Source organism: Pimephales promelas, chromosome 2, assembly GCF_988280905.1.
Source record: "Pimephales promelas chromosome 2, fPimPro1.hap1.1, whole genome shotgun sequence".
Classification (NCBI taxonomy): domain Eukaryota; kingdom Metazoa; phylum Chordata; class Actinopteri; order Cypriniformes; family Leuciscidae; genus Pimephales; species Pimephales promelas.
In genome coordinates, this window is record NC_142770.1 from 36187965 (window position 1) to 36203675 (window position 15711).

The 15711-nt window shown below is 39.2% G+C and overlaps 1 protein-coding gene across 1 annotated transcript in view; it reads left to right on the forward strand.

Moving 5' to 3' along the window:
- The first annotated feature begins 11328 nt into the window (after positions 1 to 11328).
- LOC148997289 (uncharacterized) overlaps positions 11329 to 15711 on the forward strand; it is a 406394-nt gene continuing 402011 nt past the window's right edge. Inside the window, exons 1-3 of the mRNA XM_089118904.1 lie at positions 11329 to 11979; positions 12084 to 12237; positions 12324 to 12433. Coding sequence (XP_088975030.1) covers positions 11782 to 11979; positions 12084 to 12237; positions 12324 to 12433 — 462 coding nt within the window. The 5' untranslated portion in view covers positions 11329 to 11781. The remainder of the gene's footprint in view (positions 11980 to 12083; positions 12238 to 12323; positions 12434 to 15711) is intronic.

The following is a 15711-nucleotide window of genomic DNA, read 5'->3' on the forward strand; positions in this document are numbered from 1 at the left end:
AAACAAATATTGGCCATCATGACAAGCATACCTGGGACAAGTGACATTGTTCCCGGACACAGATTGCAAAAGCTGCTGCAGATCTGGTAATATCAGGTCTGGCTCTGGATGTTACAGCAACAGCATCTTCCTTTAGATTAAAAAAAAGAGCAAGTTTTTCATATCTGTATGCCACCTGACCTGACAATAATGATTGTGTCTGACTTAAACTAAAGATGTTTTTGTATAATATTATTGGGTGTCATATCTTGGATGGCATTGGGGCAAGTAAATTATTAGGAAATTTTCATTTTGAAGTGAACTAATCCTTTAACCCTCTGATGGTCCTCGGTCACTTCTGACCGAAAAAAATTCTGTTTAGAATAAAAAAAAAATAATAAAAAAAAAATAAAAAAAATCACAGCTTCATCGGAAGGTTATGATACTTGGTGACTTTTCTGGTATGTGAATACAAAAAAATAAAAAATAAATAATGAGGTCATGATCCGAGCATGCTAAGTGGTCGTAAAAAAATCCTCACAATTTTGGTCTTCGGTCAAAAATGACCCCCATTGGAAATGAATGAGAAACACTATCAATATTTATAAAAAAAAAAAAAAGAAAGAAAAAAAAAACCTAAAACTTAATTCATATGCCTATCCATAGAGAGCTGTACATGCCATCTAGTGGTTACACCATGGTTCTACGCTTTTTCTCTATACTGTAACCAGATGGTGCTAATTTGCTTCAAAAAATGTTTTTTTTTTTTTTCTGAAGGCCTAGACTCTATATTAAACTAAAATACTGCATTAATAATTAATAAATGCAGAAAAATATTTTTTTTCAATGGCAACTGCATAAATGTTAATAAATCTAATCAAATTGTCTCAAATTACTAAATTAAAAAGAAAAAATATTATATAAAACAAAAATAAATTGCATTGGTTTTTACTGAGATGGAGGAAGTTTTTATTTTTAGGGGTCACTAACAAGGCAAGGCTCAGGACGTGACTCCTAAACGAAGACCATCAGAGGGTTAAGTTAGCTGTCAAAATGACCACTGAAACTCACTTGGACAGGTCTGCCAACAACCTCAGGCTGTGGTGTTTCCGGTCGAGAGGGTCCAGAAGTATCAGGCGATATTTCCACAGCGTTGGTCGTTGTAGGAGTGCTACAATTGGAAAAAATTGATACCCCAAAATTTTCCAATCCACGTGAGTTTGCTGTGGGCATCCATTCGTCAAATACAGAGGGTGCGTCCGTTTAATGTGGCGAAAGAATGAGTTGAAAACTCTGAAGTCTTGCTCACAACCATCAATTCCACAATAAACCCAAAAATCCGGACTACGACCGTGACTTGTATTTATGTGGCTAAGGAGCACTTTTAGACTTAACGCAACAAAGACGAAACAAATCATACATCTCCACGCCGCCATGATGCACCGTTTGGCGCACTGTCGCCGTCTGATCGCGTCTGATATGAACATGAGCCTGAAGGACGATGGGAAAGTGAGGCAATTTTTACTATTTGCTATTGTGCTACTACACTAGTATTTCCATTTAACATACAGCATAAAATAACTGTTTTTTAGATCATTATATTTGTTATTTTAAAATAATTTTTATTTACAAAAATATTTTTTTTTTGTTTTGCGTTTTCACTTTTTCAGCGCGTGCGCATCTTCAGGTCTTGTCAAAATTTCACCTGAAGTATGTCAGTCTGATCGGTAGAAAAGGACTACAGCCTTTGAAACGGGAAAAAATACGTTAGGGGAATTACAGTAATTTTTTCTTGAACTCATTAGTTTATTGTACGTACAGTAAAGGAGTTATTGTCAAAATTTCACCTGAAGTACGTCAGCGTGGTCACTGGGAAAGCACTACAGTCCTTGGAACAGGAAAAAATAGTTCAGCGGAATTACTGTTTTTTTTTTCTTGAACTTATTAGTTTATTGTACGTACAGTAAAGCGGTTATTGTCCAAATTTCACCTGTAGTAAGTCAGTCTGATCAGTAGAAAAGGACTACAGCCTTTGAAACGGGAAAAAATACGTTAGGGGAATTACAGTATTTTTTTCTTTAACTTATTAGTTTATTGTACGTACAGTAAATGAATTATTGGCAAAATTTCACCTGAAGTACGTCAGCGTGGTCACTGGGAAAGCACTACAGCCCTTGGAAAGGGGAAAAATTGTTCAGCGGAATTAATGTATTTGTTTCTTGAACTCATTAGTTTATTGTACGTACAGTAAAGGAGTTATTGTCAAAAATTCACCTGAAGTACGTCAGCGTGATCACTGGGAAAGCACTAAAATCTTTGAATGGAAAAAATGATTCGATTATTGTACTGTTTTGGGGGCGGGGGGTGTGGGGGGTGTACAGTTGTAAGGCCTAGGACCAGACATGCTGAAAGAAGACCAGGAGTAATGAAATTCAATCAAATAAGTAAAATTTTACTGAAGAATAATTACTAGTTACATTAGTAGAGCCAGTGTAGGAACATCCATTGCATAATCGTTTACTTCTGATAGGACAACATAAAGTCTAAACAATTATACATTTTTGATAGAAAAGTGGCTATATAACCAATAATCAGATTTTTTGTCGTCCATTTCTGAGATTTAAGTCTGTGGTGACCTTCTTCCAGGGTAGGAGAATGTTGTATTATCACAAAGTTTAGAACCTCAAAAGAATATCAAACGCACACACAACACTGACAAAAAACATTTATCTTCGAGGCTGAAGAAGGCCTGAGCTCAGAAGAGCAGTCCATCTTAACAGGATGATTAAACATTTCACTCCAGGAAAGCAGGAACGATAATATTATGCCCCTTTACTCCACTCCCTAAAGAAATACACATGAGATGTTCTCTTGATGGAAAAAAGGTGAAATTATGTATAAATTGACCTTCAAAGTTATACAAGTCAACTATGACAAGATATGTGATATTGTTATAAAATATGCAATTATTATATTATAATCATGGCTTTTAGTATATATAGTGTTTATGGCTTACAAGCCACAATTGTCACCAATAAAAAGTGCAATGAAAAGTATCCTAATTAGTTGTTAAACAATTTATTAAGAAAGCGTTTACTGTAAAACACTTGTATTAATAATCATTGTAACCAGAAAATAGTTTATTAAGAAAAACACCTCAACTTGTTTTATAATGATTTTTATTATGATGCTGGTTTATTAATGAAAACACTGTAACTTGTTTTCTAAATATTTGTATTATGAAAATGGTTTATAAAGAAAAACATAGCACACTGAATGTTGTAAGCATTTATTGAGCAGATGATGGTGACAGAGTAGAGAGGAATTAAACATTAATTAGAAAGAGCTTTGTAAAAGAAAGGAGAAGAATGCCATCATTACCGTCTATATGTTGCGGACGAGATACAGAAGATACAGTGATGATGAAAAGGTCCAGAAAAAGAGGACAAAGGGATGTATACTTTTATATGCAAAGGTCCTAAGGGCTCTTCTACAAATAATGACAGTTCAAGATTGTGTGTTTGACCAATTGGCTGTAAAAAACTGAATGTATGTATGTCTCTCTCTCGCTGCTCTCTGAATCCCAAGACAATTATAATCAAAAGGCGCCTTGCATGTGAATACAACCCAAGGGCACACACTGGAATGCACCTAAAAGAAAATGAATAAAGAAATGATTACAATAAATACTTGATTGTTGTTTTTTTTTTTTAATAATAAATTAATCATTCCAAAGGATAAATATTTATAAAAGGATATATAATTAAATTGAAGAGACAGGATTCTGACCCCAACCCTTCAGTACATAGGCCTACAGTAAGGGAGGTAGCCTACTGTCAAAATTCCACCTCGGTCTGGTCAGTAGGTACATACTACAACTTTTGGAACATAAAAAATGTGTTTGGTGAATTACTCTAAGTTTTAACACTTTTTGTGTACTGTAGCCTATGTACAATAGCCTACGCAAAAGTGCACTAAAGCAGTCGTGATATAGGTGAATACTCGGCAAATATAAAACATGAAACTATTTTCACCCTGTTTTTTTTTTTTTTTTTTTACTTGACTATGTTCATGGTGCTGTCCACGAACTATGTGGTCCTGAAGGTCCAACATGATCAAGTCTGCAACTTGGGTAGATTTTTTTGTTTTGTTTTGTGTTTTATATTCGCTTTGCATATTTTCGGAGTTCCGCGTTCAATATCTCGTGAGTTGAATATTGTTACTACACAAATAACATTTTTTATCTCCACAAAACAACTTTTCCTTCGGGTTTGCACTTTGTAGATGGTCCCTTTTTAACAGCCTGCGCATAGAGATCAATGTATTTTGTCCTGTCCGAAGGAAAGATCGTTTTGATGAAATGTAAGTTGTAGCTTGTGGTGTTTTATCTGTAGTTATCTGTGATATGTGTTGTGTCTAGCAACAACGTTTAGTTCACGAGTTATTGAACGCGGAAGTCCGCGAATGTGCGAATATGCGAATATAAAACCAACTTTACCTAAGTGCACTTTTAGACTTAACGCAACAAAGACGAAACAAATCATACATCTCCACGCCGCCATGATGCACCGTTTCGCGCACTGTCGCCGTCTGATCGCGTCTGATATGAACATGAGCCTGAAGGACGATGGGAAAGTGAGGCAATTTTTACTATTTGCTATTGTGCTACTACACTAGTATTTCCATTTAACATACAGCATAAAATAACTGTTTTTTAGATCATTATATTTGTTATTTTAAAATAATTTTTATTTACAAAAATATTTTTTTTTTGTTTTGCGTTTTCACTTTTTCAGCGCGTGCGCATCTTTAGGTCTTGTCCGTTACGTTCATGGTCACGTGTGGATGATGTCAGTCACTTAACGTTCTTCAAGCGATTTCGCGGTCTTTCTTTGATGCAATTTGCAAATTGATTGGGACAAGCGCACCTGCCTGTGGGTCATTATTACCAGGAGCTGCTTGTTAAGGCTTGGGCGAGCTCTGTTAAGTCGGCATGGACGATTTTGACGACACCATACTGTCTGTGTTGGAGGGTAAGTCGTGTTTTTCATTAATATTTGCGGATTAGTTTAGCAGTGTGTTAAGAGTGTGCACACCGGACTTCAGGCACAGTGCCGCGTCTAGGACAACTCAAGGTATCGCACACCGGCGGGCACTTTCTCAGTTTATGGCCAGCAAAATTGTTATGTTTAAGCCATTATTAAGATAATGTCAGTACTGTCTATGTTGTACTGGACAATTAAATACAATTATTTGTAGTGAAGTTTGCAGTCTGAACACTTTAACGTTACCTCAGAGCGTCCGTTAAGTGAATGAATTGAGAATCACCTGAATGTCCGATAACATCAGCAATTTTCATTCAAGCAGCTGATTTCTGTAAATGAATGTAAAACCAAATGTATATTGCTGCACAGGGTGAAATGAACCACGATTTGAGACAAGTAAACGTACATTTTAAAATTTTAATTATTGTAAATGATTTTGAATAAGGTCATGAGCCGCTGGTGTGTGTAGCTAACCTTACACTCATAGAGAATAATGTGTTCGAATTTTAAAGACGTGGCTCTGCGCTTCTTGTCCGGTGTGCGACCCCCTTTAGCGTCGGTCTTTGTATCTCTGATCACAGAATCGTTAATGTTGCACACTGTTGGATAAGGCCTGTCTGCAAAAGGCCATGCTTAGTCTCCGTGGATAACAACAACTAAGTTATAGTTCCAGAAAATAAGTGAGTAAAATTATATCGGCTGCCAGCTATTAGTTTCTTTTGAAAAAACGTGGACTCTGGATGACATTTAAGAAAATGTAACATCTATGGTGTATTACAATAAAATGTAACTGTCCAAAAATAAAAATAATTTTTCAGAAAAATAATATTTGTGACAAGTAATGTTTCTAATTTCCTCAAATGCATTTTTTTTATTTGAATCAGTTAACATCTGGATCTACTAAATTATATTCTTGAACATGCTTTTATTATTTGAATCAATTGATTTGTGTTACAAGTTAACATTGTTTTGAACAAATTGGTGTAATGCACCATTTTATGTACTTTGAGCAATATACATTTTATGGGGCTGTCAGAAGCAGCAACTTTAGTGATGTTGTTGAAAGCTTGTTTAATTGGTCAATTTGACCTTAGCCAGTAAATTTAGACATTCCTTTAAAAGGGCTTAGTTTCAATTTCTCTTGGTTGCAGTAGGATAATTTCATTCAGATTAACAATTACAATAAAAATAGTATTTCATGGGTTTCTGTCAAACATTCTGTCTTGGACTGTTTTGGAATTCAGAGAGACAAAAATACATATTTGTCTCATCAATTTACAGCTGCCAGTATTGATGAGGAGGCTTTGAAAAGCCTTAGCCGTGATGACCTGAAGGATCTCTTCCCTGGCCCTGAAAATTTTCTTAAGAGAAAGAAGCTTTGGGATTTCATCAGTCAAAAGGTAAATACACATTGGAATAGCTAATGGGATTATCAAAATATCTTGTATCATTAATGCTCTCAATTGTCTTTCTTTTTTTTTCTTTTTTCCTTTGCAATTTTTTTTAGTGTGAAAATACTTCTGACCAAGATGCCACCACTTGTAGTGGGAGTGGGAATATACGCTCAACTAGTGTCGTGCCACCTTGTCAGCCTCCAGCCTTCCCCCTTATATCCCAAACTGCTGACCAAACTATGAAAATGCCAGACCCACCAGAGTATGTGGTCTACACAGATTCAGAATTAGAGATGGTGCGCAGCCAGTATTTTGCATTCCTTCGCAATGGAAAGGAAAAGGATTGCAAGATGTCAAAGGAGCTATGTTGCAGACTTGTAAGAAACACAATCACCAGCATGGTTGCGATCCTACGTGCTAGTCCCATGGGGAAAGAAGTAAAATACCCCCCCAAACTCGAAATGAGAGTAATGTCACAGAAGATTGTTGACTATTACCCTATGTTACGAGATGCTGGCACAGATATGCCTTATGTAAGTATTTTTTTCCTTTATTACCAACTTAAAGGGTTAGTTCACCCAAAAATGAAAATTATGTCCTTAATGACTCACCCTCATGTCGTCCCAAGCCAGTCAGACCTCCGTTCATCTTCAGGACAGAGTTTAAGATATTTTAAATTTAGTCCGAGAGTTTTCTGTCCCTCCATTATAAGTTTATGTACCTTATACTGTCCTTGTCCAGAAAGTAAATAAAGACATCATCAAAGTAGTCCATGTCACATCAGTGGGTCAGTTAGAATTTTTTGAAGCATTGAAAATAAATTTTGTTCCAAAAATAACAATAACTACGACTTTATTCAGCATTGTCATCCGGTTCTGTTGTCAATCCGTGTTCGCGAGTCCAGTGATTGTGCTGACCTAAGACGCTGCTGACGTGTGTGTGTGTGTGTGTGTGTGTGTATTCCGGTTCTGTTGTGGATCTGCGTTCAGTGATGCCGCTGACGTGTGTCTGGTGCAGCTGAGCTTCGGTTAAGGCGGGCGTACACGGTACGAATTCTGATGGTCGGAAGATCGTATGTCCAGGCACACTTTACTAGTGAGTTTATCCGAAAATCGTACGGAGGCAGTGATATACGACACGATTTTACGACCTGCTGAATTCCGAAGAAATCGCGCGAAGTTCCGCGCTAAACTCTCTCATAACTGCATATAAAATATTGATACAAGCCCTGATTATTTTGCTATAGGCTCGTTTTCAGCACTGGGAAATGGACGTCAAGTCACCCTTGTGTTTGTGTGTGAATTAACGTAGTTGCGGTAGGCTACACATTAAAAAAATAAAATTTCAAGCTCTCTGAATGATTAATTAGCTGTTTAAAACGCCTCATGTGAGTGTTTGCAATTAATTTTGCTGCGAGAAAGCTATAGCGCAGTGAACGGGGCTTGAGCGCGTTGTGAGGGCGCGGGTGCCAGATCCCGTGTTGTCAGATCCACATAATGGAAAGGTGACAGTATCTGGACTTGGTTTTTGGATTAATGTCACACTTTAGGAAGTTATTAAAGTGGTTCGTAATATATTAATCTTATTTCCAAAACACAAGCTTTGAACTTATTTTGGATTTTTATATAATTTCTTTGTTTTTGTTAGGTTTTACTTGTTTTTCGTAGCAATATCTGGCAACATTGTTCTGTCGGCATTAATAAAAAAAAGCTCAGGCTGACTGTAGACAAACGGTAATTGCTTTTAATAACATGCAAACGTAATGATCATCCTGACGTGTAAGAATCTGTAAGAAATGCATAACACTATCAAAAACAATAGCATAATAGCCTACAGATGTTTCAGAATAAAATATGCCAAATACTGGCCAGTAGGAACACGGCAGATACTGTTTAGTTAACCTTTCACAAAGTCATCATAAAAACATTCATTGAAGCAGTGTTTCTAGTAGTCCACACCATTTTCGTCTTTCTTAGGTGGATTTCCTCAGCTCCTGATTGGGCAAGTTCAGATAGATCGACAAATCGGCTCATTCAACCGCGTACACCTCGCGAATGCAAGCCGACAGCTCCCGAACTTTTTAGACATGCTTAAATTATCGGGAGGTCGAGAGGTGCTCGGCTCGGCTCGTATCTTCCTCGCACGCGATACGAGCCGCGACATGCGAGCACAACTGATTTCCACGAGATTTCTCCCGAGTGAAAAATCATCTGCGAGCTCGTAAAACAGCAAAAAAAATCACATCGTGTACGCCCGCCTTTACAGTTGGAGGGAGATGCACGCTGTAAACAAAACAATTTTCACAAACATGTCTAAGGATTTACACACATAGGAAGACTGGCTTTTTTTTTTTTTTTTTTGTCCAGCCATATTTATTTGAACTCAAATACACAGATGCACCAGACACACATCAGCAGGATTGATAACAGAACTGGAAGACAATACAATGCTGAATAAAGTTGTAGTTTTTATTTTTGTACCAAAATTTATTTTCAATGCTTCAAAACATTGTAACTAACCCACTGATGTCAATGGGCTTTATGCCCAGCTGCACTACTTCCTGAACTTCATACAGCTCCTTGTTTCCTGTCTGCCATTATTGGCCAAATTGATTAATTCAGGTGTACCTGACCTCAGTAGTCATGGCAACAATAATCAGACACACCTGAATTAATCAATTTGTCCAATAATGGCAGACCGGAAACAAGGAGCTGGCTGAAGTTCAGGAAGTAGTGCAGCTGGGCATAAAGCCCATTGGACTACTTTGTCTCTATTTCCTTTCTCATACCTGCAAACTTGTCGCTTTTTTTTCTGTGACAATTGCTCCCCCCTTATGGACAAGGACAGTATACCGTACATACATTTTCAATAGAGGGACAGAAAACTCTCGGACTAAATCTAAAATATCTTAAACTGTGTTCCGAAGATGAATGGAGATCTTACGGACTTGGAACGACATGAGGGTGAGTCATTAATGACATAATTTTCAATTTTTGGTGAATTAACCCTTTAATTACCAACTGGGTTGGACGGCAACATGAAAACACTTATCAAACATCATTTCACCACAGCTGACCATCTACACCAAAATGTACAAGAGACTCCAAAATATAAGGTCCCCAAGGAAGAGGCAGGGGTCCATGCCACAACGAGGGGCCTCAAAGAAGATTCTCTTCTGCTCAAACAACACAGACAGTGAGACAGAAGGCGACAGAAGTGCCGACACAAGTTTTTCAAGCGATAACAATATAATTCTTGAGAGCAATGATGAACTCAGCGAGGATGGATTCAGTGGAGGTGTGTGCTAAAATGGGGAATAAATAAAAGTGTGCTACATAGTCCTCGTTTCTGTACGTCAGAGTAGATTGGCCTGTGTTTTTCTGTTACTTATACTTGTTTACAATTTATTTGGTTATTTTTCCCAGGAAAAGCATCTTCACCACAGCCAGCCCCCTGTGTGCCAAGGAAGACTCACATTAGCACTCTGGCCTCACCGATGCCATCTAACTCAGCATCAGACCCCTTGCCCAAGACTTTGACCACTCCACTAACTGCACCTGCAGAGGATGTTGTTGGTAAGACCATCATTACCCATGCCAATGTCAGGGTTTTTCCTGGCTCAAAATGAGGCAGAGGTGGTCAAATCGTAATACTAGGGGGGTCCGGGGGCATGCTCCCCCAGTAGAAAATGTTGTACATTTTTTTTAAGAAATTCATTAATCTGGTGCATTTTGAGTCACTTGAATTTGTTGTTAAAAGTCCACCCGCCAACCACCCATATTCTTTGATTTAGATATCTGCATCTGATTCAATTAAGCTTGATAATATGGTAACATATCACACTGAAGTAGGCTGATTTAAAATTTAACATTTATTTAAATTGTCAATGTTTCATTTTTGAAAATGCTCTTATCGGAATAATTTTTTGTACCTTTATAAAGGGCATTTTCCACTTAATTTTATTTAATGTATGCTCTGAATTTAATTTCAAATTTTTACATTTATCAATAGTCAATTAAAATAAGACACTAGGCTGTTACAATTAAATAAACATTTACATTGAAAAATTTTCACTGTATTAAATGAGATTATGAGATTGTTCTAAACATTTTTGAAAACACAAAAAAAAATGTTGAAAAGAATTATACTTTGACACTAAACCACCAGTAGGAGGCGACAGGCGACCGTTTTAATGAGCGAGTCATTACTTTAAACATTATTTTTCAGTCAAACGGCTGAATTTCTTTTTTTTTTTTTCTTTTTTTTTTCTCCCCGTAATGAGACGGTTTAATAATAGGTAATTGAATCTTTGACTCAATTATTGAACTGTTATGAAATCTTGGTTTCAATCGTGATGGCATTTAGGAAAACGGCACTCTGGTCGTGCATAGCCTTCCATGTTTCTTTATATAATTAATGTTGTAAATAACTGCGCGAGCCTCAACAGCGCAACTTTGTTACCGTCCGTATATAAGGTAGGCCTATAAGCTATTATCATCAACTATAGGCTATCAATTGCCACTTACATTAAATGAAATAAAATGGAATCTTCCTCATGGTTTCCTGTGATTCCCTTGTTATTTTTTATTTGTATTTCTTATATTGTTTTTATCACTTTTCCCTTAACTAAAACAAAAAAAAAAACACGTGTCCCTGACAAGCGTTAATGTTGAGCCCTGATATGTTTTCCTTGATTGGTTTTCCCTGAGGAGAAAATCTAGTCCCGCGCCGTTTCTATTGCGAGTGCATGTCTATAATCTAGATCAAGGGCCCGCTATGAGGGCACGGCCCGAGGATAGTGATGGGAAATATCGTCCCGGGTTGGGTCAAGTTCGGGCTCGGTCAGAGAATTGAGATTGAAAAAGAGAGACAGTAAAATGATCCGAACTTCCCATCATGGGCGTGACGTGAGGGCGTGGCATCATCGACGATTCCATTTTTTAATTTGAAGACTTAATTTCGGTGACACCCCTAGTGACTGTCTGTCCGAGTTTTGACGAGAGGTGGAGGTGGCGTGAAGTTTGATAGAGGAGGCCGCCTCATAATTGTTTATGCAGGAAAAACCCTTTCTATGATGGTAGCTGTCAGAAGGCAAGCCAGAGTTGAAATTCCTTAGCACATCATATGTTATTTCTCAGAGTCTAAAGTTTTTGATGTTAGTGAACACACTTTTTCTGACCCCAGTCTATCAGCTGACTCAGCCATTGCCTACATTGATGTCAACAATATCTAACACATTATTGTTATTATGATTTAAAGAATCTTAAATTTATATATTAAGTAAAATATTTAGCTGAGAAGTGTTTACATTTTAACTTATTTCCCATGACTGTCCTGTTCTAGCTGGCCAAGACAGTCGGAAGATGCAGGCGAGACACTACAAAACATTGAACAACATGTACAAGAAGCCCAATGCAAAACCCAACAGAGGTGATGTTGTTCAACTTTTGGACCTTGAGTTCGAGGCCAGACGGGCTTTCATTGATGCGGATGTTACAAAGGACGAAGATAGACCCACGAAAATTTTTGAGGCATATCCATGCTTCAAAGACACTCGAAATGTAAGCTTCTTAACTTCCCTCTTTGGTGCTCTGTGTGTCTTTTCAGGCTGCCCTATATTAAGCCTGCTCAGTAGTTGTAATAACTGAGCACAATTTTGTCCTAGGCAATGGATGAGCTGCGTCGCATCCTTAGTGGCACCAACCCCAAATACATCCAGGAAATGAAGGGAAGATGGGCAGACTTTTGTGCTAAGGTGCAGTTCTATGCTGTGTGGAAGAAGGCCCTCAAACCCCCTTTCCCCTTGAATCTGCGTGGAGGTAAGATTCTGTTTCATAAACCAAATCCATTGTAATGTCAGCCATGTTCAAACTATTACATAAAAGGGCATTTTTCTCTTCCATAGTGGATTTCACTATCTTTCTCCTCAATGCACTCCCATCACTTTTCCCTTCACCAACTCCACCACCTAAGCGGCTCGGAAATGCCAGTGAGGCACTGCTTCATATCCTGAAGGTGAAAATTATTATTTAGGCTTGTACAACTCACTGTAATGTGTCCTTTCATTTATTCACATTGTTGTGCATGTTCACACCTAGAACTACTGCAAAGTTCAATTCATTAATTAAGTTGGCTTGGGAAAGCCAACTTACTGAAATCCTATTTAAACTTATTATTATTATTATTAAGTTGGCTTGTGAGAGCCAACTTACTGAAATGCTATTTAAACTTATTATTAAGTTGGCTTGGGAAAGCCAACTTACTGAAATGCTATTTAAACTTATTATTATTAGTGGTGCTTGCTGAAAGCAAGGCAACACTATTACTATTGTGTTTTTTGAGTCGGCCCAAAAGTTTGGCACGCTACTCCTCCCGCAGTTTTTGTCACACACCCATGAATGAGGTCTCAAAACGTGCGGAATATTCGGGAATGGTGTGCTATGACTTTTCTAAGCGATCGGGGGTACGATGTTCGCCCGAAGGGCGAACAAATTTCCCAAAAATCCCATAGACTTAACATTGCGACAAACTTTGACGACTCATAGCTCCGAGCGAGAATTTCACAGAAGCCTGCGATTCACCACATTTGAAGAGGCTGACAGGCTCTGTAAGAACATACCTCACAATGGGGTAAAAGTTGCACCCCTGGGGGGCAGGAGCTGCCCAAATTTTCCCCATAGACCCCAATGTTATTTATTATTCTTATTAGTGGTGCTTGCTGAAAGCAAGGCAACACTATTACTATTGTGTTTTTTGAGCCGGCCAAAAAGTTTGACGCGCTACTCCTCCCGCAGTTTTTGTCACACACCCATGAATGAGGTCTCAAAACGTGCGTAATATTCGGGAATGGTGTGCTATGACTTTTCTAAGCGATCGGGGGTTCGATGTTCGCCCGAAGGGCGAACAAATTTCCTAAAAATCCCATAGACTTAACATTGCGACAAACTTTGACGACTCATAGCTCCGAGCGAGAATTTCACAGAAGCCTGCGATTCACCACATTTGAAGAGGCTGACAGGCTCTGTAAGAACATACCTCACAATGGGGTAAAAGTTGCACCCCTGGGGGGCAGGAGCTGCCCAAATTTTCCCCATTGACCCCCATGTTATTAGTGGTGCTTGCTGAAAGCAAGGCAACACTATTACTATTGTGTTTTTTGAGTCGGCCCAAAAGTTTGGCACGCTACTCCTCCCGCAGTTTTTGTCACACACCCATGAATGAGGTCTCAAAACGTGCGGAATATTCGGGAATGGTGTGCTATGACTTTTCTAAGCGATCGGGGGTACGATGTTCGCCCGAAGGGCGAACAAATTTCCCAAAAATCCCATAGACTTAACATTGCGACAAACTTTGACGACTCATAGCTCCGAGCGAGAATTTCACAGAAGCCTGCGATTCACCACATTTGAAGAGGCTGACAGGCTCTGTAAGAACATACCTCACAATGGGGTAAAAGTTGCACCCCTGGGGGGCAGGAGCTGCCCAAATTTTCCCCATAGACCCCAATGTTATTTATTATTAGTGGTGCTTGCTGAAAGCAAGGCAACACTATTACTATTGTGTTTTTTGAGTCGGCCAAAAAGTTTGGCACGCTACTCCTCCCGCAGTTTTTGTCACACACCCATGAATGAGGTCTCAAAACGTGCGGAATATTCGGGAATGGTGTGCTATGACTTTTCTAAGCGATCGGGGGTACGATGTTCGCCCGAAGGGCGAACAAATTTCCCAAAAATCCCATAGACTTAACATTGCGACAAACTTTGACGAATCATAGCTCCGAGCGAGGATTTCACAGAAGCCTGCGATTTACCACATTTGAAGAGGCTGACAGGCTCTGTAAGAACATACCTCACAATGGGGTAAAAGTTGCACCCCTGGGGGGCAGGAGCTGCCCAAATTTTCCCCATTGACCCCCATGTTATTTATTAGTGGTGCTTGCTGAAAGCAAGGCAACACTATTACTATTGTGTTTTTTGAGTCGGCCCAAAAGTTTGGCACGCTACTCCTCCCGCAGTTTTTGTCACACACCCATGAATGAGGTCTCAAAACGTGCGGAATATTCGGGAATGGTGTGCTATGACTTTTCTAAGCGATCGGGGGTACGATGTTCGCCCGAAGGGCGAACAAATTTCCCAAAAATCCCATAGACTTAACATTGCGACAAACTTTGACGACTCGTAGCTCCGAGCGAGGATTTCACAGAAGCCTGCGATTTACCACATTTGAAGAGGCTGACAGGCTCTGTAAGAGCATACCTCACAATGGGGTAAAAGTTGTACCCCTGGGGAGCAGGAGCTGCCCAAATTTTCCCCATTGACCCCCATGTTATTTATTAGTGGTGCTTGCAAAGCAACACTATTGTTATCCTCCATACTTATTAATCTTTTTTTTCTTCCACACAAAACTTCGGCGCGCTACTCCTCCCGCAGCTTTTGTCACAGACTCATGAGAGTGGTGTCAAATCGACCGGCTCGTTTAGGAGAGGTGTGCTATGACTTTTCTAAGAGATCGGGGGTACGATGGTCGCCCCAGGGGCGAAAAACGGCCAAAAAAAATCCCATAGACTTAACATTGCGAAAAACTTTGACGGGTCATAGCTCTGAGCGAGGATTTCGTAGAAATCTGTGATTTACCACATTTGAAGAGGCTGACAGGCTCTGTAAGAAAATACCACACAATGGGGTAAAAGTTGCACCCCTGGGGGGCAGGAGGAGCCCAAAGTTGCCCCATTGACTTACTATGGTGAAGGACGTCCCATCAAATGCATGTGTTTTTCCTACTATGGTAAATTGCATAGGGATTTTGCATTGAACATAGCTCTGGATCACAGTGTAATAGAGACAAGGGGGCGGGCTCATTTTACTCAGACGACCAATCAGTCCCTCAGGGTTATTGTGAAGCTATTAAGCCACGCCCTAGCAACCATATAGAGCACCTTAGCAACAAGTCCCATAGACTTCCATTGAAAGAGATCAAGGGGATATCTCCGGATAGAAGTGTCATAGAAACACGAGGGTGGTCTCGTTTGACTCGGGGTAGCAAACAGCCAATCATGAATAACCTCAACAATTTCTGGCTACGCTCTAGCAACCATTATCGAGGACCTTAGCAACCAAAATATATCTTCCATTCTGAATGTCAGAGAGGCATGGGAGTTGTATTATATCAATCAAACTGACCAGCAGCCTTTGGAGATTCATGATTGGCAGCTGCCAAGCCACTCCCTAGCAACCAAACAGAGTACCCTAGCAACCATTTTGCAAGACCTATATCTCTGCATCAAAACATCGTAT